This window comes from Vigna unguiculata, chromosome 1 (genome assembly GCF_004118075.2).
Source record: "Vigna unguiculata cultivar IT97K-499-35 chromosome 1, ASM411807v1, whole genome shotgun sequence".
NCBI classification, from domain to species: domain Eukaryota; kingdom Viridiplantae; phylum Streptophyta; class Magnoliopsida; order Fabales; family Fabaceae; genus Vigna; species Vigna unguiculata.
In genome coordinates, this window is record NC_040279.1 from 36,983,572 (window position 1) to 37,007,878 (window position 24,307).

General features: G+C 32.9%; 4 protein-coding genes across 4 annotated transcripts; 2 read left to right on the forward strand and 2 right to left on the reverse strand.

The window, feature by feature from the left end:
* Positions 1 to 1,172: 1,172 nt before the first annotated feature.
* On the reverse strand, positions 1,173 to 6,317 carry LOC114180327 (serine/arginine-rich-splicing factor SR34-like). The gene is given in 15 exon segments (XM_028066626.1): positions 1,173 to 1,462; positions 1,572 to 1,648; positions 1,914 to 1,947; positions 3,268 to 3,369; positions 3,452 to 3,579; positions 3,674 to 3,730; positions 3,842 to 3,891; positions 4,147 to 4,204; positions 4,308 to 4,354; positions 4,587 to 4,695; positions 4,800 to 4,874; positions 4,958 to 4,980; positions 4,983 to 5,022; positions 5,822 to 5,913; positions 6,181 to 6,317. Coding segments are annotated over 14 exon segments (891 nt in total). The 5' UTR covers positions 5,909 to 5,913; positions 6,181 to 6,317; the 3' UTR covers positions 1,173 to 1,458.
* A 2,850-nt stretch (positions 6,318 to 9,167) lies between these two features.
* LOC114180337 (NADH dehydrogenase [ubiquinone] iron-sulfur protein 5-B-like) lies at positions 9,168 to 12,779 on the reverse strand. Its single transcript, XM_028066636.1, has 2 exons — positions 12,524 to 12,779; positions 9,168 to 9,537 (listed from the first exon to the last, which is right to left on the reverse strand). The coding sequence occupies exons 1-2, from the start codon at positions 12,671 to 12,673 to the stop codon at positions 9,439 to 9,441; spliced, it is 249 nt and encodes an 82-aa protein (XP_027922437.1). The 5' UTR covers positions 12,674 to 12,779; the 3' UTR covers positions 9,168 to 9,438.
* A 916-nt stretch (positions 12,780 to 13,695) lies between these two features.
* LOC114163234 (pectinesterase inhibitor 6-like) lies at positions 13,696 to 14,627 on the forward strand. Its single transcript, XM_028047418.1, has one exon. It carries the CDS (start codon positions 13,855 to 13,857, stop codon positions 14,437 to 14,439), a length of 585 nt encoding a protein of 194 aa, XP_027903219.1. The 5' UTR covers positions 13,696 to 13,854; the 3' UTR covers positions 14,440 to 14,627.
* Positions 14,628 to 19,122: 4,495 nt separating this feature from the next.
* Positions 19,123 to 24,045, forward strand: LOC114191491 (UDP-glucuronic acid decarboxylase 2-like). The gene is made up of 7 exons (XM_028080678.1): positions 19,123 to 19,716; positions 19,949 to 20,096; positions 21,622 to 21,701; positions 22,256 to 22,339; positions 22,461 to 22,535; positions 23,122 to 23,214; positions 23,495 to 24,045. The coding sequence occupies exons 1-7, from the start codon at positions 19,123 to 19,125 to the stop codon at positions 23,705 to 23,707; spliced, it is 1,287 nt and encodes a 428-aa protein (XP_027936479.1). The 3' UTR covers positions 23,708 to 24,045.
* The last annotated feature ends 262 nt before the right edge of the window (positions 24,046 to 24,307 follow it).

Sequence of the window (24,307 nt, forward strand, 5' to 3'; positions counted from 1 at the left end):
ACCATTCGAAATATTTAAACATTATTATAAATTTATTATAAAAAAATAATAAAAGATTCTTGTCGACATGTTTAACATACTTAAATCCATTTAGGTCGCAAATTAAGTGAGAAAACATATCTCAAGTCGAACTCGCAATGACTCAAAGTGACACATAGAAGTGAATTGAGGGTCCATGATTGAGTGAGTGAAGAGAAGAGAAGAGAGAAGAGAAGAGAGAAGACATGATATGATATAAAGATAAAGGAGAGCCACAGAAGGAGGACAGACCAACCACCACTTATCTCACTCACTCACTCACTCACTCACTCACTCCTTTTCATTTGACTTGACAATCAACTTGTCCCTATACGCCTATGCCTCTACCACAATAAATCACAACCTTTTTTACTTTATGCACTAACCTTAAATCTCATCTAACTCAACCTTTTAAATCAATCATTCGCGAAAACACATTTATCAATCATCAAAAAAATCTACAACATTTAAACTATTTTGCATCATAATCACCTTCATCTTTCATTTGCAAAACATATACACTACTTTTATTTTCAGATACACCACGACCACAGAAGGCACACACAACAGAATAAGAGACTTAAGACTTTCTTTCACTGTATGATTTTATATCTAGGAATCGTATTCTTCTTAGAATATTATACTTTACTATATTATGCCAAAAACTATATTCATGCAAATTCGTTAAATAATGATTTTCCTTATAAATTTAAATCTACTCCATTAACAAATTTTAGAAAATAGAAGAATGCACAAGCCGTTCTCGACAATAACTTGTATTACTGTTCCTAAACAAAAACAATTCTACACGTGAAAAGCACACCTCTCCTGGGGATAAAATTATATTTTTCATAAGCACTTTATTCTCATCTTGGCATTACCGGATATGTAAATAAGAAATGACGTATAAGCAGACATCTCGCAAGAATTTCAGGAAATTCAAAGAAAACTTTTAAAATTATTTAAACTATCGCAAAATAATCGTTTTATTACAATAAACTTCTGATAAACTTAACTAAGTAATATTATATTTTATAAATCCTCGTTAGATTCGACAGTTTGACAAACAGGTAACTCCCCAAGTATCTAACCAAAGACAACCTTAAGATTCAAACCCTGATTAGAAAAGTTTTCAGGCCCTTTCTCCAATTGTATACAAGAAAACAATCAAACATATAAATTATGCAGAGTTCTTGCAATATAAGTCATCGTCTAAGTTACTCAAACCAAATAATAACAATGTAACAGGTCTATTACAGAAATCTAAGGTCTGTCAAATCCTCAGTATTTAAAACTAGGTCGCCAATAGGTAGAAGTCTCAAGTCCAATATCAAACATAAAATCAAATAAGTGTTTTTCATGGCTAATGTCAATTTTACTAGAAAACTTGGTGGTAGCACTCACCACGTCCATAACTTCATCGATTGCAACAATCAGAGCTCACCTGCAAGACCAAGCTCAATTAGATCCGGAGAAATAAAATTTAAACTGACCAAGTTAAAGAGCCCATAGACAAAATCATGCAGAGATTATCAGAGTTCCAAGATACAGACCGAGACAAACTTTTACTCCTGCTTCTGCTCCTACTCGGACTCCTGCTAGCACTGCGCCTTTTGGGACTTTTATTACGCTGCCACACAATACAAATAATTGGAGGGGGGAAAGATTACCCAGTGTACTAAAATTGTATTTCAAAACAAAACCTACTAATAAACGTTAAAACATGCTTCCTAAGGCCCTATATAATACCCACCCCTGCAGTAATAAAAAAAAAATCTTCGAAGCCATAAAAGTTCACCATTATACATGCTTAAAAGTAAAAAACCAGACAAACCGCTCTATTATGCAAATCATAACAGAATAATAATCTTGAGACGAAGTTAAGTTACACTCACAGAGGGCAATGGAGATCTGGACCTGGACCGTGATCTGCAAAAGTTCCACAAACAACAGAATTTAAAATCCGCAAGTTCCCTTATCAAATTGATCCAACGGCCTTGATGCCTCTTCCATGTCAGTTAACATATTACAAAAAGGTAAAACCAAGCATCACAAAATATAAAAAGACCAACACAGAAGACTAGAAAAAGGTAAAGTATATCGCATAGAATGATGAAAAATGAATAAAAATAGACCATTTCAGGGCGACATATTAAGGCACCAATTATCATGAGAAAAGAAATCTTCCCTACTGCACCACAAAATCCAGAGAATCCAGATGGTGCATCCTATTGGCTTGGCAAATCTTGAAGCCCACAATTGTAATGAAATTGTCCCTATTGCTCATTGGAGGTGATTTTCAAATCCCAATTGCCTTTATAAACAATCCAGCTCTATATGGCAATCCATGATCTCCTTGGTCCCCAATCTAGCACCCATGGACATTTACATGCTAAAAGTATTAGAATAGATGAACTGTGAAGGTATCCAAAGTCGCCCATTCTAAAAAATATCATACCTCCACAACAAAATGAGTTGCAGACAATTGAACCAAATCCCACCAAGATCCTAATTTCCAATTTCCAGTATGCTGCATGTTTCCATATCTAAGAGTTAACAAAACAAAGGAATCTTTACAAAAACAAAAAGGAAACTGAGAACACTCTGACATTGAGGCAAGTTTCACCAAGTTCCGCACGAACAAAGCAAGATAGGGGAAAATTGACTAAGGGCGGGAATGTGAAGGGGACAACAGTTTTGTGTCACGAAAAAAAAATATTAAATCTGAATTTCATAGAGAAACAATAAATAATTTATTTACAAGAAGATTCTCTATGACTTTCAATATTAATGAAAGCTGTTAAAAGAAACTAGTTCCAGTTTTTTATTCCTAAGAAGACAAACAACAGACTGTAAAACAAAACAACTGACTTCACAAGGACAAATAAAAATGAAATTAATTTTATTAATCAAAGAAATTTGCCACATGGTGGGCCTGAACTTAATTTAATAAATTCAACAATTGATCTCTATTTATTCCTATTCCAATCATTATCAAAAATTCAAAAAAAGAAATCCCTAAGTTAGCAGTGTGCAGTCATTAAAATGCCTCTTCTGGTCTTTTCATCTCTGCACACTGGTGAACAGGCTACGAAACTCTAAACACATCAATATGGTCATCAAGTCGGCCACCCATACTGTCATTACATCGTGATACCAAATAATTTATGAATAAAATAATACTTGGAAATATAAGTAGCCAGACAATTAGTATTTGACAAGAAACTGCACTTTCAAAACATTTCATACCCTGACAACGAACGAGACTTTGATCTTGAACGAGAACGGGCAGGAGATCTTGATGGAGATTTAGCAGGTGAACGCTGTGAAGATTTACCCTTAGGAGATTTGCTGCACAGAACAAGTTTATCAACAGGTTAACAATGAATTAAAATAAGGAATATTTTTTATTTAAAATACATATTGTATAGACCTTTGGCTCCGGTCTCGACTGTAACTACGGCTGCGGCTGCGGCTGCGGCTATAGCTTCTTCCTCTAGAATGAGATGGGCCACGGCTAGGACTTCTAGACGAGTCCCGCCTTGAATCATATTCCCTCACCTATATATATATATGGAGGTAAAAAAAAAAAATCAGCAGAAGTAGCATGCACTAAAAAAAATATAACTTACAAAATGTCAAATTCATGCCATACTCGAACATAACCCTTGGAAAATGCATTTCGAAACTCAGAATCATCAAGCTTCTTGATCTGTAGTGAAAGAAAATATCATCAATTAGGGATGACAATATTGAAAGCTCATCTCATATTTCATATCATGTACTTATAAATAAATAAAACCATAGTAAATAAATAACTCACAGCATATTTCATATCATCATAATTTGTGTAATCCACAATACCAGTAGTACCTGAAAAAAAAAACAATAATTAAGACATCAAAGTCCAAAGCATACAATATAAACCCCAAAATAACAAAAGAGCATAATCCCTTAGACTCCTCGTACAGGTTCAAATGCAAACTCTCATAAATAGAACCAAGACAAAAGGAAGGAATACGGATGCATAAAAAAATAAAATATAAGTATAAAAATTGTTTAAATACCAATACATCCAAACCATCTAGCACAACTATGAACCAGAAACTTCATCGAAGTGTCACATACCCCTTCCATCATGAAAGACCTGGGAAAAGCAAACATCTCCTGCCTTGCGCATGTGATCCTGCATTTATAAAAAACATTGTTTTGAGACAATATCCATAAACACCCTGAACAAAATCCAATAGAACATAATTGAACAACAATAACTCTGTTAAACAGCTCACCTTAAGATCCTGCCAGGATGCTGAAGAGGGCAATCCTGTGACTAGAACTGCACAAGGTTGGGCGGAAAACTTAGAAACGTAACAAGAGTCCTAATAAATCTGATAAACAATGTTATCAATGGCGAATGGCAGATGCCCAAGAATGCAACCATATACCCATTGCACCCCATGGAGTGCCACAGGCAGGGCTTCCCTTCACAAACTGCTCATGATGGAAGGATTGAAAAGGCCAAATTTGAGAATTATGAAAAGTAATACATATTCCAAATATATACACACCACGATATTCAGAGCGCCTGGACACCCCACGTCCAGCCCGTCCATTGCTGTGACTGCTGTGCCGATCTCTTGAGGATGAATGACCACGTCCACCATGGGCAGGCTCCACCTATAAGGATACAAGTTACACAGTGTTGGTGAGGTATGCATAGTCATCTTGTTTCTCACCAGTTCTAATTAGTTATAGTTATCATATTGTGAAATATAACCAACCCGTAACCGGTGCCCATCAAAATCATAGCCATCACGTCCACGTATTGCATCCTCAGCGTCTTGAGCATCTTCAAACTGCAATAACCAGGCATAAGTCAGGATAATGCGTAAAGGGGGAAAAAAGATATTTATAAGAAACTTTGTGCCTCCAAACTCACCTCTACAAATGCGTAGCCAGGGGTCTTGGTGGAACCTTTAGATCTATGTGAGTTATGTGTCCATACTACAAAGTAAAAAATTGTGCATAAACAACAAGAAAGCCCGCAATTATTAAAAAGACCAAGAAACATTCCCAAAGAACATTAATTATAGAATGTATACAACAGAAAATCATTAACAGTAACATCAGGAGCATATCCGACATACAATGTCCTAAAGGGGACGATGAAAAATTGCATTACAGTATTTTTTTCAATTAGAATCCATTATTATAACATAGCTTTGACCCATTTAATTGTAAACAATGATCACTTCAGTCCCTTAACTTCACAATACCCTCACGGTAAGCCATTCTGACTTGGCAAAAATATTCACCTTAGTTATTTTCCACTACATTTGTTATTAAAATCAAAGACAAAAGTGAATCTCACTTTACAAACAGCCTGTTTGCTTGCCCACAAGAAAATATGGGCACGGATCCGTCTGGAGTAAATTGTATTAGCCTTTACGGGGAATTGAAAATGGAAACCTGGCAACACGAGAGTAGCTAATGGCACTAGACACACAACATCAAGGACCAAAATGACGGCTATCGAAATCAAAGCATACAATCTCAGGGCTTAAAATGATATTCACTCCCCGCCTTAAAATCCTCAAATAGCAGAAGAAACCAAAAGAAGGAATAGATCCTAGCAAGCTGATGACTTTCAAGCCCAAACACATAAGAACGTTAATCTTGGTAAATTCCCCCAACACTTCCATACACAGCCCTTATTTGTTGATGTCTAAGCCATCTCCCTCAGCCTATAGCGAACAAAACGTTTCAGATCAAACTACAGACCTAGCAAAAATTATCAACCCACCTTCAGAAACAAATCTTCAACTTCTCTTTCACGGATATCACCAGGTAGATTTCCAACGTATACAGTTCTGCTCGAGCGTCTACTCATTTTTTCTGCCGTACAAAATCGAAAAATGACCAAAAGCACGTCAAAATTAAATAAACATTTATGTTATTCAGCATGCCCTGGTGTCCAATACAAAACCCAGTGAAACCAGACACCAGAGTTAAGGTAATTGAGCGAGAAATTTAAAATTCTGAAAAGAACAAAAACATTACAAAAAACCGGCGAGGGGATCACCGAAATCGAAATTCGAGTTTGCACAGAAAGAAGTGAGAGTAAAGAAGCAGTGGGAGTGCAATTGAAAGAGAAGGACTCACCTTCGATGAGTGGGGATTGGAATCGGTGGCGTTGCCGTGAAAGGTTGAGAGAGGTTAGGGTTTTTGATTTTAGTGTCCGAGACACGAGAGGGAAATGGGATGAGAAAAGTTGTGTCGTCTTATACTACAAGCCCGCAAGCCCGGCACGCTTGTGGTCGCACGTGTATGATTCTCTTGGATATTTATTTACCACTTTTTTATATTAATATTTTTTAAATATTTTGTGTTTAAAACCTTTATAAGTTTTCTAATTTAAATGACTCACCGAATTTAGACCATTTTTACTTAAAATTTCTAGAAAAATTGATTTAAAATTTTATTTACTTAATTGCAAAAGACTGAATTATTTTCTAAACCAATCAGTTTATAAAAATTGAACTATATCTAAAACAGGTTGAATTTGAACCACGTGTTCTTTTAAAAACAGTTTTATATATTCTTTTATTTAAAATTAAAATCTAATTAATTAAATTTTAAGCTCTTCCTTCTTCTTCTTCTGATTATATTAAATCTCTAAACCTTTATAGATTTAATGCAAAGATTTATAAGTTTTTTTCCTTCCTCTTCTAATTATGTTAGATCTCTAAACCTATATGGATTTAATGCTAAAATCTATTTCAAATTATTATTATTATTATTATTATTATTATTATTATTATATATATATATATATATATATATATATATATATATATATATATATAATCTTTACCAGATATTACACTTTCACTACAAAAGCTACAACATTATGATTCCTCTATAAAGATAGATGTTTCTTTTAGTTTTTTAGTTCGTGAAAGAAGTTATCCATGTGGAGTTATGTTGAAGAAAGTAGCACTTAGATATCAATCCATACAACTTAAAAAATTTATCATTTGTGAAAATGAATCATTAACTTTGTTTCACTGATATTTCACACTGTTACTTGTTTAAATAGTTTATTAAATTGGGTTCAAATTTTCTAAAAAAAAATATTTCTGCACGCCCCCACTTAATTGCATATTTTATCACTCTATTATCATTACTTTCTTAAAAAATTTACTTAAAGTTTTTTTTTTCTCAAACCTAACATACATATTTTCTAATTATCTATTATTTCATCAAATTGATTTTTGTGACTTGATGGGTTAGTTTTCATTAGTTAATTATCTATATGATTAGTAGATCGGTGAATTATAATCTAAGATTATTGATAGATTTTTCAAGAAATGATTACTCGGGTGATATAAAACATGAGTCTTCGTCTTTATATAATATTCAACTTTTTCATTTTTATTTAATATGAGACTTATACTTACAATTGGATTTCAAACAATTATAATATTTACACAATGGTAGATGTGATAGTTGTATCATATGCAATGTAAAAATGTAAAGACGTAAAAATGATATTTTATAAATAATACTACTTTAAAAATAATAAAATCTGATTATTTTAATATTAAAATGTTTTAATATAAATAGTTTTATTATAATGAGTTGGAAAATAAAAAATAATTAGATAAAGTAGATCGAAATAATATTTTTCATAATTAAAATAAACAACAAATAAAAATATTAAAAAATTAACAAATGTGTATCTTATAAATAATTCGAGAGATTATTGAAAGAAATCGCACAGAGAAAAATAAATGTTATAATTAAGGTATGATAAGCTGAAAAATACTTTTGAGATCTAAGAAAACTTTTCAAATATCAACATATATACTCAATGGTTGAGAAATAATAAAATTGTTTTAGTGAAACAAATGAATTATTCAAATAATAATAAGTAAAGAATTTTTTTTATATTGTTTAGTAAATGAAAGGTTTATTCTATTAAACACTTAAATTGAGAGTATTAACCATTTTCATGTGAAAGAAAAATATACAATAAATAAGCATATTAAAAAAAATAGAAATATTCAAATGTGAGATATAATTTCTTTTAAGTAACAAACATGATAAAATGAAAAATATATTAGAGATACAAATGTGTTTCATGACAAACTAAATAATTAGAAAAAATAAAAAATAGAAAGTGTATATATATATATATATATATATATATATATATATGGTTACTTAATTAATTGCGATAATGTTTTAATAATTTAAATGGAGACGAGTATGAATATTATGACAGGGATATGTACATTTTCATACTCAGTCAATATGATAATTAATCGTCAAAACGGGAACGGATTCGAGCAATATCGAAAAACAAGTTTATTTATCATCTCTAAACTCTAAACTATTTAATCAAGAGATGTCATAGTGATTAAACATCAGAAAGAACACCCAAAAAGGTTTTATCGTGTGCTTTGTTGGGATTCAATATAAAATAAAAATAAAAAACAGAAATAAAGAAGATAATAATAGTAGAAGGAAAAAAATCAAAGTGAATTTCAATTACAAATGTGTTAATTCCATAGAAATTTTTCTACAAAGGAAATATTGTTTTTAGTTTGCTGAAGATAGAAAGAAAGACTTTTGTAAAGATATATTACTTAAAATGTTTAAAACTTAATTATTATTCAAATATTTTGTAAAGAAAAATATTTGAGTGATAATTATAACTTTTTATTATTTTAGGAAAACAACTACATATATAAACAATACATTTGCATAGTTTAACTAAAGCTAATTTTAGAGAAAATTATAATTTTAGCAAAATATTTTTCCTGTTTAAACGGTAAGTGTAAATAACTTTTTCTCAAATGCCATTACTGTTATTATAACATGTTAAATATCACAATTTTCAATAAATTGTACTTCTCCTTTATAGAATGATCCATTGAATAAAAAGTGAAACTAAAAAAAAAAGAATATTTAAATAATACCAAACTTCTAGGGGAAAAAATGAGAAAGTGTTAAAAAAGTCTCTGCCATTCCCATGTATATATTATTTTCTCAGTTGGTATGCCTGCTTTACAGAAATAAATCCAAGATACAATTTTACACAGCAAAATTAAAGTGGGCAAGTTGACAAAAAAGCAAAAGATTATGACGCAAACCCAAATAAAGTTTTATGCGGTAGATATTTTCATTTCGTGGATGTTTGCATTTCAAAAGACATTTACCAAACTCAGCAAACTTATAGTCTAAATTGCAGTTCCAAGTGGACCTTTGGATTATTGCACAGGAAAAATGAAGTCTGCAAACTCAAGTAAAAATATGGGCTGACAGAACATGCAGGAATACCGATCCAAGCAAATTACAAAAGTTTTAACAAAATAATTGTTCAGAAGCTTAAGTTGAAAATCTTGACAACGGGTACTAATGATGTTCCTTAGCAACCCCATCATCCTTGTCTTTCTTGGCAGCAGCCCTTATTTTGCGCTGCTCCTCCTTGTAAATCCTGTTTCGTCGTTGAAACTGCATGAAATAACAAAATCAACGTCAGTAATTTATTTGTCTATCAAATCCAACCGTATTACAAGGTTTACACGGAGTGTAAAACAACACTGTATCTGGAGAAGTTAATTCCCATCAGTGCTTGGGGCAAAGTAAAAATTGTAAATTCTTTTTAATAATATGACATTCTCAGCTGCTTTCAAGTTTTGAACTAAAATACCAGGGCATATCAATGTAGAAAAGTACGTTTCATTGAGAAAACATACGTACGAGGGCTATGTAATCAGGAATTTTTTATGCTTAAAGTTTACTCCAGTAATTTTCAACATCCATATTACCCTTAGTTTCCCAAACAGGTTATACAACTTTCACACCATATTCTGATTCTTATCAGAAGCATTGTCTTCACTGCTCCCAAAGTAATCATTTCCCTAGTTATCCTATCGTATAAAAAGATAAAATATATATGGCGTGCTTTTGATGCACTGAGGGGCAATATAGACAGAAAAAGATTCAGAAACTTAAGTTACAAATATCACTTTTTGTTCTATTTCCTATTTGGTGGTCGATGCAGAGCATAAGCAATTTTTAGGCAGACCAGGGAATGAAAGAAGAGAGGACAAAGGCTGAAAGGGTGTCAAGGAAATAGTGTTGTGTGTTACACAAGGTTATCCCATGGTTCATAGAATAAGAAATTTTGAACTTTTTGCATGTGATGCATCTTTTGTTTTGTCTGTGTCCCATGGCTGCGTTAGAAAGCAAACTTGGAAAAAGTATTACTGTTGTCCAATTCTGAATTTTTTTACAGCAAATTAAATTTATCCCAAAAGTATTGTTCCAGTTTAGGTTTCCTCGATAATTATAGAGAAATATCTAGACCATTGAATATCCAATGTGTTCAACATTTACCCGACCTACGTAGCTTGTAGTGGCCAAGTTTGTGAATTACCAATCTAAGATCCGTAGGAAGGAACTTTTCTATATTTCTGGCCTAATGCGAGTTCTCAAGGTTCCCCTTGTTTTGGATTACACAGATATGTTGTTGGGATGTGATTATAACGGTCAACTTACACAGGACTCCTAGGGGATGAGCTATAATGGTACCGATGACTGTAGAGATCATGAATGATTAAACAGTTCAACCGAGGAGGGCCTTCTTGGGTGATCAGCCGAAAGCCTGAGGGTAAGAAATTCCTCAATCTTGACTGTTGATAACACAGAGACTACAAGTAATGAAGAGCTCTGCTGAGGACCTTCTTAGATGCTCAGCCTAGAGTCTATGAGGATATAAAACCCTACAGCCTTAAGCACTAATAACACAAAGAGGCTACAAGTAATGAAGAGCTCAACAGAGGGTACAAGAATGTATAAACTATCTGAATACTAGATTAAACCATACTAAATGACAAGCTTCACAACATTGGGTAAAGTCTTTATCCAGATATCAACAACGAGGAACACACAACTTTATCCACTCTGATTGATTTCTTTAGCCAACATTTTCATTAAAGACGTGCCACAATGTATTGTGAGTATAATGACATAAGGGTGACTAATCGGTGTAATTCTTCACAAAAACTTATTAAGTTATAATTAAACAGCATTATACTATAACAACATCAGAAATTTGAATTTACATTCTGAGTTGTATGTTGACTATATACAAGGGTCTACGAATAATTTAAGGCAACTCAGTTCGGTAACTTTGCAAACAACTGATATCCCATTATCCATTGTTAATTAGGTAAAACCACCGTATGAGCTACAAAAGAGATATAAAAAATGTGTTGACAAAGCAAGAGGAGAAACAAAGTTTAGAACTTAAAAGGCTTAGTGCCAAATCAAATATTTAAAGTCCAGTTGTATTTGAAGTTCATAATCTATGACCAAAGTCAGTTATGCAACAACTACTTTTGGTACGCACACCAAAAGAAGAACATAGTTGTCGACAGATTGAAACACAAACGAAACCAGAGAATCTAAATTAATCAGCAAAAACCCAGTGTTGTTTTCAATTCATTGGGAACTCCAAGACTAAGATAGAATTTAACATGTGATTACTGCAGTGGAAAGGCAAATAACTTTACCAGATTTATACAAAACCATATGTTAGAAACTTTCAAGGCCAACCAAAAAATTTCATATTAACATCAAATAAAAATACAACATGAATATGTTAATAACACAACATAGAAAATTTGAATTGGAGCCAGAGGCAAAGAATACAGAAATATCTCTCCCAGTACCCATACTTGATTATCAAAGGCCTAATTTCGAAAAGGCAAAAACTGGACACATGGAGAGAATGAATGGATTAAAACTGGGAGTGCATGAAGAAATTCAATGTTTTACCATGGATTGTAATTTGTAAGTCCTATCGCAATATCAATCTCATTCTCACATTGCTCAATTAGTTGATCAATTAAGCTGCTACTAGATAACATACACAAAAATAAAAGACAACAACAAAAGATCCGAATAGTTTTAGATCAATTACGAGCGAAGAGCTAAAAGAATTCTTTTTACTCTGTTTTTTGTATCAACGTCGCCGAGGAAAATTATATTCCACAACTACACGAGCTATTAAAAGGTTTTCCCAATAACAGGGCCCAATTTAATCAAATACATTTTACCTTACAATTAAAGAGAGCTTATTCAATTATTAAAATAAATTATATGAAAACCCAGTTCCTTTTTCATCATAATAGTGACAATTCTTAAACGCTACACACATCTTCACTTTCCGGGTGTGATAGAATCAGAAATGCAAGCGGGGTAGTAGCAAATTCAATTCTAGGTTAAACAGTTCTTCATCCGTCTCTTCCGTGGAAGATAATTTAATTGAATCAGCAACAACAATACAAGATCCCAAACACAGGAGGAAACTACAAAAGGCGATCTAATGAAACGGAAATCAACAGGGTTGGTAAACGAGAAGATAAAAGAAAATGCTTTGATGCGAAAAACCAAAGGGAAATGAAAAAGAGGGAAGGGTTAGGAAAAATACCTCTTTGGAATGGTGGAGGCACTCAAGGTAATCTTCTCGGAGAAGACCACAGTCCTTGGGCTCTCGGCAGCGAGACATGCATTCGCTGAAATCCATCCAGAAATCGTAGCACCGACCTTTGTTCCCTGTAATTCCCCATCCTGACGCCATTCTCTCTCTCTCTCTCTCTCGCTCTCTGATCTCACTGCTTCTTACAACTTCAAACCCTCTTCGCCCTCTACCAACCCTAAATTACCAAACTACCACCTTCTCTCTCTTTCTCCTCTCTCTTTTCTATTTTTTAAATTAAATTAATGCGTTTAAATTTTATTAAAATTCACTAAATTAATAATTTAATCATAGATCTATTTTTATATATTTTATTTAATTGATTTTTTTTTTAAATTGAGTCAATGTGGTTCTTTTTTAAATTAGAAATCATATATCTATTTTTATACTTGATTAACCTATGAAATCTTTCTATCTACAGTAACAGATGAAACTTTCAAACATTTTTCTCAACATACTAACTTTGAATGACCGAATCGAAAGCCTTCATCCACCTTCTGCTGTTCTCTACACGATTCAGTTAATTGAACCGATGCACTTGTTATAGGGTTGACAACATATTTTCAAGTTTATACACAATGTTTTGCTTGAAATGCCTGGTTCCTGTTTCCCCACGTTTTAACATTACTCTCTGCGCTAACGGAATGAACAGTGTTTAAAATTTATCAGAAAAAGTTGTTCTTCCATACATGTTAAATGATTCAACTGTTGTAGCTGACGTATTCGTTAAAATTGGTTTGTTAATGGGAGTTAGATATGGAGTTTGGCACCCTAACCACGTAATGTAGTAATCATATATACATGCACACCACATGTTATGGAGTTAGATATGTAGTCATCATACTGTGGTAGCCTTGACCTTCTGCATTGCATTCTGAGTTTCCCATCATTTTTGTTCAACAAACATGCATGAATTAATGTTTGACAAAACTTTGTTTTTTCCACACAACTATTAAGATTGATCAACACAGAGACAAACAGTAACAAAACTGGGTTATGGTTATCATGACAACAGCGAAACTCACTTTCTGTTCACATGTTCCTAACTTTTCCCATATATTTCATTTCACCACCCGTATCCCTTTTCTTAATTGCACTCACTAGCCTCATGCCTATGCAACAGTTCCCTCTACAAAAAGTCCATAAAGTGAAACATAACATGCTGCTTTTAAACACTCCACCTTCAAAGCTAAATCTCACACTTCTCTGAATTCTTCACAAAACCTTCTGTTATCATCATTTATTTTTTCCTTCAACTTCTTCAATTAATTGGCCTTTCCAAAATGATTACTTTACCACATCCTATGTTTCTGTTTGTATTGTTTCTTTCACTCCTAAGCCAAATGGTAGCTGCAAAAGGGAAGGACAACGTTACAGAGGCTTGCAGTGTGACAAGGTACCAAAGCCTTTGTGTTCATTCTCTGTCACAATTCTCCAACACTGCAGGAAGAAGCCCTAGCAAGTGGGCACGTGCGGGAGTGTCGGTGTCGATTGGCGAGGTTAAGAATGTTAAAGCGTATCTTGCAGAATTGAAGAAGCATGGACACATGAAGGGAAGAAACAAAATTGCGCTTTCAGATTGTGCTGAATCTTTTTCCTATGCCCTTGACGAGCTTCACAGATCACTGGGTGTGCTTAGGAGGCTGAGCAAAACCACGTTCAGCACCCAAATGGGAGACCTCAACACGTGGATCAGTGCAGCACTCACTGATGAAGAAACTTGCCTCGAAGGGTTTGAAGGAGAAAATGAGAAGCATGTTAAAGTGCTGCAAAACCGTGTTCAGAATGTGTCTTACATCACCAGCAACGCTCTTGCTCTTGTCAATAAACTTGCCACCACAGGTCTGGGAAGCATCAACGATCCATAGAATTGAATAAGTTCTGAGATTGTTGACAGTATATATGTATTATATTAAGGTTATATAAATAAACCGTGAACTATATATATAGATACTATCAATTACATATGAATATATAAAAATGGTTCTATTTATAAGCTTTGGATATGTTGTTTTTCCTATGATGTTGCTTCGTCTTTGTAAATATGATGTGTTCTCTTTACAGATTCTGAGCACTGTCTTTTTTATGTTGCTGATTCATTTGGTCATGTAGTTTATGCATTATTAAGGAAATAGTATTTGGAAACTTAACATATATAACAAGTAACAGTGTAAAGAGATAAAGAAACGTAGGGATGGGAACGTGATATGAAGATAAATATGAAGAGAAATAAGGAGTGTTAGTGTCTGGTATTTGAAAATCATATGCCTCCATCCTTAAACACGCTACTTCGGGAAGCCTGAGATTAATGTCATTGACGAATTTGGCTTTTAAAAGCTGATACAATGTGAAATCTGATGGTGATTGAGATTTATGATTTTGAAACAGTTTATACAGTATGGTTGGAATTTATTATTTTAATAATATTTTTTTTTAAAATTATATTGTGATGGTCTCTAATTGATTGAGAATATATTTTTTATTTTCACAATTTATTTTGTAAAAAAACAATTTAATTTTACCAGTCTATTATAGCATCATCAAAACAAGCTTGTTATTTTATTTAATTACTAAATTTTAATATATGAAAATTAATATTAAATTAAACAAATCTATCAAGAGCTATTTATCGTGTTAATTGATCTCCCATTTTGGATTTGAGTTGAGATATTAAAATAATAAAATCACATTAAATTAAAAGAATAAATTTACTAAATATTCGGCCCATGTTGTTGGGCCCATTCTATTCTCGCTTCTCGTTTCTTCCTGATCCACATCATCTATTATTTAACAAAAGTAGTATTAACACCTCCCCGCATCAACGGACTGGTCAATGAAAAGGGAAACTTAATTACATAACCGAAACAAGCTATTTAGGTTTAAAAAATATAATTTGTATCATAATTAATTTGATATTAAAGATGTTATTAAAAAAAAAAACTCATATATTTTGAGTTAAAAGAAACAAGTTATTGTTATTGTGTACTGTGTAGTTCATTAACATAAGGGCGTTGATCCATCACATACTATAAAGAAAAATTGCATTGGGTTAATTTTTTATGAAAAAAAAATACAGATATGTTTTCGATATTATTAAAAGTGAGTTTTAATCCTAATTCAACCTCATAAAACTGGTTTGTAAGGTGAGATTTGCACCTTACTCATTTATCGAGAATTGTCTTTATTTTTAGTCGATCTAAGACTTCTAGCATATACATTATTTTAATATATATATATATATATATATATATATATATATATATATATATATATATATATATATAAATAAACCTTTGCATGAGCTGTCTCTTAAAGTGTGGATAGTTAAGTGTTTGACGATGAATGGACCTTGTGTGTGTTCCTCGACTAAAATGAAAGTGCTAACTACTTTTGTGTACACTAAAAATTTTATTGAAGAGAGAGACATCATAACATGTTATCCATGTTGGTCTATTTCCAAAAATCAAAAAGGGATTCCATATATAAATAGTAGAATTTATTTGAGTATTTAACACACTGTATTTTGCTTGTAAATTTATTAGAGTATCCCAAATACTCTGAAGTTTATAAATTAATTGAAAAAAAAAATACGAGCTTTCTCTTAGCTTTTATTAAATGCACCAGTGATTTGAGTTGAGTTTAACAAAATAAATTCAATCCAAACAATAAAAAATAGATTAAATTAATTATTTGAAACATTTTCAAAATATTAACCTACAGAAATTAGTGCTGCATTTGGAAATTTTATAGCGACTTAATCACTTTGTTTACATTCAATAAAGTCTCATATCGCTTAAGAGTCGAATCAAGCGAGATTTAAGTATTTTTATCTCTCTGATGTGCCTTTTAAGGATAAAATTGTGACGGAATTGTTAGACAAACTTGGTGATCGATGGTCATTTTTAACAATTGTGCCTTTTTAAGACAAAACTGTGACGGAACTGTTAGACGAACTTGGTGGTCGGTGGTCATTTATAACAATGGCTGTCAGGTTGGAATTGGAACACACTTTATAATTAAATAATAACATAATTAATGTTTACTGATTTTTAAATTATTTATTTTTGTATTTTACTAATTATTATTTTATGTCTAACCTTGAAAATAATATATATATATATATATATATATATATATATATATATATAATCTGGTCCACTCGAATCTAATTTAATTTTGAAATTCTTTCAAACTCCCCTAACCTATTCCTTCCCTAGTTAAAATAGTCTTTAAAACGTTTTAAACAGAAATTGCATAATTGTCAATAGAACTAAAAAAATGTACTTCAACAAAAACTATATGTTCATATTTTTAAAGTATTTATATATTATATAAATAATTTTGTGACATTTTAATTTAGTTTCTATAAGTTTTACCATATAACATTTTTTTTTAATTACAACTTTTATGATAGGCAATCTAGTTCAAAATTACATTTTATTTTTCATGTGATAACGTAGTGCACGAGAGAAACCTTATAAGACAATGTGATAACCAATATATCACGTAAAAAATTATGATTTTTTTTTCCAAGTCCAGCCATAATATTTAATGAGTTCGGCAGAGGATTCATATTCATCTTAATTACATGCATAGCTTATGTCCCACTCCATCCTTTGTTTTTTCACACTGGTAAAACAAAACGAATTAAATTTTGTAATAATTTTGAAAATAAATATTCTTTATACCTCATATAAAGAATCATATTCCTAAAAGGTATAAGATTAATTTTAATGATGAATTAGATAATAAAATATTTTGTTATTGAGGTATAAGATTTGAATGTGTACAAAATTACAAATAAGTGATGAAAAGAATAAGGTTGATTAATTTGAAAATAAAGATAGATTGGAATATAAAGAAAAATGGTGTACCTTACATAAAAAGTGATTTAGTATAAGAGATAAAAGGTAGAATAAAATGAAAAATAAAGTTAATTAGTACATGTAAGTTTAGTCGATACAACACGATATGTAATACTATACTTGTAAATCTGATAAAAAAATATGGAAGAAAAGTACGTAATGTTCTTTGGTCTGCCTAACGTGACAGTGACATTGTAGAAAAAAATAATAAACATTTTACTGGCTTTTAAACATAATCAATTAATGCATGAACATTATTTATGAGACCAATAAATTTTTGGATTTTATGTATTTCAATAAAAAAAATCAATTGATGAAAAAGGTAAATTTATCAATAACAGTCCGTAACTTTCCTTTTTCTTTTTTTTATCTCTATCAAACTAAATTTGTAACACTTAAACTCTTATTTATTTCAATTTAACCAAATAAAATAATATTATCTCATTAATGCACTATTAGAGTTGGACATTTTATCACTTAAACTCTTATTTCAATTCAAACAAATGAAATAATATTATTTCATTATTTTTTATTTATGTTGTACTTACATGAGGCTTTAACGCACTATTATTAAAGTTGGAGAGTTTATCTATTATAAATATTTAAATCACATAACCGTTATATCCTCTTATTTATGGGATTATTTGTCATTACTCTTCAGATGGTTATAGACAAAAAAACATTTCTCAATATTATTGAAATGTAAAGATGAAAGTGTTTTTTCGAATGACCATAATTAATATTTCATTTCGAAAGGTGAAATTAAAAAAAAAATTGGTTAATTAATTAATTAATTATTAGAAGACAGTTGCAATAATCACAAGTACTCACACATGAGTGTTTACAGTTGAAGAATCAACCGTATTTACCAAACATTCACGTACATAAGAAATTTTAGTGGCTGAGCTTCACACTTCTGCTCCTCATCTTTAGCATAGTTAGATAAAAAGTACCCACATAACTTCACTTTTTCCAGTGGTTTATGCTTCTCCAAGTCTTTTCACTCAAAAAGGAACAATAATAATTAGTTAAAAACAAAAAACAATTTAAATATATATTTTACTTTCAATTTTTCAGCATTTCAACTTTGTCATCTTTATATGAGTTTTTACAAAAGAATAAGAGGTTAACATGTATTTTCCAAAATGGTATCACACACTTAAAAACAAAAATGTACACAAACTCTGCAAATTCCTAGAAGTTGAGAAGACGGTTTACCCTTCATATTTAGCACATGCAAATAATTCAAAGAGTAAAAAGTATAATTTTTCTTTTATAAATAATAAATAATAGGCAGTGCATTATGTCATATAATATACGTTTATATAATTTAATAACTGAGCAGAACAATTAATTAATATTATAATCATTTTAAGAAAGGGATAATTTTCTATTATGAAATTGAGATTTAAAAAATTGAAAATGTGTGTGTAGTTGCATTTTACAGAGAATAGATGGGAGTTGAAGTAGAGCATAGAAACTTCGTAGAGCTATATAAGCAGTGAGCTTTGGATCTGAAAAGGTGAGGCACGCAGCACCAGCACCAGCACCTTCACTCCCCGCCTTCTCCGCATTCATTCTCGTCTCTTCACATCAAATTCACAGCCACACATTCAACCACAACCAATATTACAACAACAACAACTACTGCAGCAACAACTAATACTGTGAATTGAAGCACCCAAAATGGCTTCGGGCTTGGTTTTCCGAGGGCACGAGGCCCAACCTCTGAACGACGCCTATTCCGCCAAGCCGCAAAAGCCATGGTCCTCCATCCGCTACATCTTCCGCGAGCAGCGCCTCCATTTCCTCTTCCTCGGCGTTCTCCTCGCCTCCGTCTTCTTCCTCCTCTTCCCCTCCGCCTCTTCTCCTCCCCTCCGGGCCCACGACCCTCTCCCCGTTTCTTTCTCCGGCCGCGGCGACGACTTAACGCACTGGCTCACTGCCAACACCCGAGCCTATGACGTGGCGGTGCATTCCACGGGGAAGATTCCCCTAGGGATTAAACGCAAGGCGCGCCGGGTGGTGGTGACGGGCGGGGCCGGCTTCGTCGGGTCCCACTTGGTGGATCGGTTGATCAGCCGAGGAGACAGCGTGATTGTGGTTGACAATTTCTTCACTGGAAGGAAAGAAAACGTGATGCACCACTTTGGGAATCCGAATTTCGAACTCATCCGACACGACGTCGTTGAGCCTCTCCTCTTGGAAGTAGACCAGATCTACCATCTCGCTTGCCCTGCCTCCCCTGTCCATTACAAGTTCAATCCCGTCAAGACTATCATATCCTTCTCTTTTACTCTCTTAATTGCATTCTATTCGTCTTAATTACTACTTAATTACGTTTGACAACTGCTTAATTTCCTCTCCCATCAAAATCTCCAAAGTTCTTTCTCTACTACTCTGAATTTGCTCCTGATTCAGTTACCGAAATAAACAGATTTAAATAATAATATCACTATGGTCCATGTGGAATTTGGAAAATGGAATCCTTAATTGGGGTAGTTTTGTTCACAAGACCAACGTGGTGGGCACGTTGAACATGCTGGGGCTGGCGAAAAGGGTTGGCGCGAGGTTCTTGTTAACCAGTACCAGCGAGGTTTACGGAGATCCTCTGCAGCATCCTCAGAAGGAGACTTATTGGGGAAACGTCAATCCCATTGGTCAGTTCTCTCTCTCTCTCTTTTACTTTTTGAAATTTGGGATGTACGTTAGCGTGTTAGACTCTCACTCACACATGCTCTGCACCACCGATTGTTACTGGTTTGTTTAAATTAGAGTGATTGAATGTCACGTGGCAACCGTGGCGTTGCGACAGCACAGCGTTGTCTGTGTGTTTTCCTTTTCAAACTTGGTACTTTTTCGAGGTGGGTGGCGAAATTGTGAGTCAAACCCAAACTGGGACACGTGGGACATCTTAAGAGGACCACGTTTTCCACACCCTGTGAAAATTCTCGTGGGATATCCATGATTTCAGGGTTCAGATCTTCGTTGGTCTCTGGTGATCTGTTGCAACGATGGTAAGAACTAAAATCCTTACCGGAGATGGTGGAAGGCCGGTGAGGAATGGTTGGTTGGTACTTGACGTTATCGGTGAGGAGAGTGCTTTAACGGCTAACCTGCAAAGCTACAACTTAGAAGGGTCAGGACGAATGTTTGGTGTGGTAAAACAAAAAGGAAAGAGATAATACCGATCACGGAACCAACCTAAAGAAGAAACCAGGGATAATTTTAGTTAACTTTTCATAGTTCGGTAGTCTTTTTTGACTGGAACTGAAATTTTTAATTTTGTACTAGTCGATATCACGGATAAAATTATTACAACCGCAGTCTAACTTTAACTAGGATGGGTATGCAAATAAATACATGAGCCTTTTTTTAGTTTGACTAGATTAGTATATGAATTTTACAATTTTTGTACGTAGTTTCATTAACTAATTCATTAACTGTTATTTAAATTTAATTTTTTAATATTAACACAAAATACTAGTTGTATAAATTAATTTAAATTTTGTTGTTAGTGTTAAGTACTGAAATAAACAATTTAAATGTTATGATACTTTTAATATTTAAATAATTTTAATACTTCTACGTTTATATTTTGTTAAATTGTAGTTTAATAATATAAAAGATTGTATAGTTGTATAAAAAATATTTTTTTTTTCAAAAAAGTTTAATAGATTCGTAGACTTGTCGTTTATTCATGTGTTATTCATACCTGAAAGAAAAAATCTGTTTATTTTTAGTTGAATTTGTCCGACTCGTTTGAAACATCACATACCCACCCACTACTTCTAATAGGATTAATTATTTACCTTTTTATTTGATAATATTTAATTAAAATATTTTTATTTTTATTAGAATAGAAATACATATAAATAAATAAAAGTATATGTAAAGGAGATTTAGAAATTTAAGGTTTAACAAAATCCAGGTTCATTTTTCTTAGTAAAATGAACAAAAATCAATAAAATTAAAATAAAAACAATCAAAATAAGAAATAAATAGAATAAGAAATAGTAATCAGCTTCATGATATTTTTACTCTATTTTTTAATTATTCTAATTACAAAATTTATTTCAAATAATTTTATCTGTACTCTCACCCTCCAAATTTTACCGGAAGGCCATTAAAGAGAGTGGTGGTTTCTTGGTGGTTGTCTGACACGGTTGTAAATGTTTGTGATAGGTGTTCGAAGCTGCTACGACGAGGGAAAGCGTACGGCTGAAACGTTAACCATGGATTACCACAGAGGAGCTGGAGTCGAGGTCATTATCGTTCAACGTTCACATCTAGCTCTAACTTGTTTCTATATTTCAATTTAATTAATGGGTTAAATATGTTTTTGGTTCTTCAAGTTTGAGCGAAATTTGGGTTTAATCCTTCATCAAAATTTTTGATCAATTTAGTCCTTCATCTTCCAAAATGCGTGAATTTAGTCCTTTTAACCAAATTTTGTTAAGTTTATCTGACATTTCAAGCGCATTTTGTGATAGTATTTAAATTATTTATACTGTTTGACACATTTTTGCTTCAATGTTAACTTAAATACTATCATGAAATGCGCTCGAAACGTCAGATAAACTTAACAAAATTTGGTTAAAAGGACTAAATTCACGCATTTTGAAAGATGAAAGACTAAATTGGTCAAAAGTTTTGATGAGAGACTAATTCCAAATTTCTCTGAAACTTGAGGGACCAAAAACATATTTAACCATTAATTAATTATCATCCACGTGTTTGCCTTTCTTAGCCAATGAATTTCACTGTTTCAGCAATTTAAAAATAATTTTTAAACTATGTTTTTTGTTTTTTTTTTCAGGTGAGAATAGCTAGGATTTTCAACACCTACGGGCCCAGAATGTGCTTAGACGATGGTCGCGTTGTTAGTAACTTCGTCGCTCAGGTAAGCCAATTGGTTTGTTTTGAAGTTTTGATGCGTCACATAAAGTACTTGGTGTTACAGAAAAAAAAAATGCATGGAGTTCTTAGTAAAATAATATCGGTAATTGCTGGCTTTAATGCAGGCACTAAGAAAGGAGGCTTTGACCGTTTATGGGGATGGGAAGCAAACTAGAAGTTTCCAATACGTTTCTGATCTGGTAACTCATATATATACTTCTTTTTCTCTCTCATCCTAATCATGTTAACAAGTCATATATAATTATACACAACAAAAAATTCTTGGGATCATGCAATGAATCTTTTCTTCCGGGATCTACTCACGCGTGAACTAGAATTGTGGTTGCGAATCGTAATTTCAAAACTAATTTAAGACAGTCATGGTGAGAAGGCAAGGGTGGTGACAATTATAATAACGAGATATCAGTGATAACAACGGTTCATGGTAATTCTGGCTGTGACATCAGTAGTGACTATAGACGTAATAGTGATGAAATGTGTATCCATGAAGGTTGTAATAATGGCGATCAAGAATACTAAATGCAAAGAATAGTTGCGTAATGCGTGGTAAGTTAAAATGTGTAATTTGAATGGAAGGCATTAGGACTTCATTTAGAATTGTTAATATTGATTAGTGATTCTTTCATTTTAAATAGTAAATATGATCATAAATTAAGTTGTAGATCAGTACCAGTACTGGTGCCTGGTAAGTACTATTGGACTATTAACTCTAGAGTCCATATGCTTTAATTTTGTTGGATTAACACGGTGTTTATGATGTCGCAGGTGGAGGGGCTGATGCGCCTTATGGAAGGAGAACATGTGGGACCTTTCAATCTTGGAAATCCTGGTGAATTTACCATGCTTGAACTTGCTAAGGTAAAGTAGAGAGATTCTTGCTCTTACTAACGCACTTTAAGCTGCTGACAAAACATATGATGAAACAAAGCTTACTTATAGGAAAACATTTAGGCGTCATTCTTAGCAAGGGACACCAGTTCATGTCTCTTTTCTTGCTGTCTTAAGAAGTAAAACCGGGAATAAATGTCTCAACTAACCCACCCACGTAAGATTAGGGAAGTGAATTGTGGTAAAGGCCAACAGAGAGGAAAGGGTTGTTTTGTGATAAAATGTTGTATATTTGGTGATGGTGATGCAGGTGGTACAAGAAACAATAGATCCACAGGCTAAGATAGAGTACAAGCCGAACACAGAGGATGACCCACACATGAGAAAGCCTGATATCAGTAGGGCCAAGGAGCTACTGGGCTGGGAACCCAAGGTAGACCTGCGCAAGGGACTCCCTCTAATGGTTTCTGACTTCCGACAACGCATTTTTGGGGACCAAAAGGAAGTAGCAACCTCTACCTAATTCTTAATTCTTCATTGTAGTTTACATTTTTTTTTTTATAGCATTAGCCAGAAAACAGTTTAGGGAGGTTTCGCATCTCTTTGTAGTCCATTAGTCACAGTAGTTAGTAGCTTGTCAGCCAAACATAAATTTCCGCTTGGTCCTTTATCCTCAACCATTTCTTAGTATGTACCATTGATGTCCTTATTGTATTTCTAAAATTGAAACCCATGCTCCCCCCTTGTTGGATGGATACACTCACAATGTAATACGCAATCGGACATCTTCGATACTGAAAAAACAGGACAAGTTTATGAAGACTAAAATTAATTATGAAATGGAAATTATGTCTCACGATCTACCATAGTTTCATTTTCATCCAACATCTTGAAGATGTCCCACATGTTAAACAGATCATGCGTTATAATCTCTCTTATTGGTATGTCCTGTGAATTTTTTTCTTATTGGTATTTGACCCAGATCACTTTACTTTTGAAAACAAACCGTGGGAAAAATAGTCATAACAGTAGTCTCAAATCGCTTTAATTTTTGGAAACAAGTTAGACTCTCATGAATTAGGCAAACATGGGGAAAATATGCCAAATGGTCACAGTCCCTAAC

Coding starts and splice junctions, on each gene's coding strand:
- LOC114163234 (XM_028047418.1), top strand. CDS start 13,855: ATGATTACTTTACCACATCCTATGTTTCTGTTTGTATTGTTTCTTTCA.
- LOC114191491 (XM_028080678.1), top strand. CDS start 19,123: ATGGCTTCGGGCTTGGTTTTCCGAGGGCACGAGGCCCAACCTCTGAAC. Junction 21,702..22,255: donor ACAGAGGAGCTGGAGTCGAG/GTCATTATCGTT, acceptor TTTTTTTTTCAG/GTGAGAATAGCTAGGATTTT. Junction 22,340..22,460: donor TTAGTAACTTCGTCGCTCAG/GTAAGCCAATTG, acceptor GCTTTAATGCAG/GCACTAAGAAAGGAGGCTTT.
- LOC114180337 (XM_028066636.1), bottom strand. CDS start 12,673: ATGGCGTCAGGATGGGGAATTACAGGGAACAAAGGTCGGTGCTACGAT. Junction 9,538..12,523: donor GCCTCCACCATTCCAAAGAG/GTATTTTTCCTA, acceptor TATTTCATGCAG/TTTCAACGACGAAACAGGAT.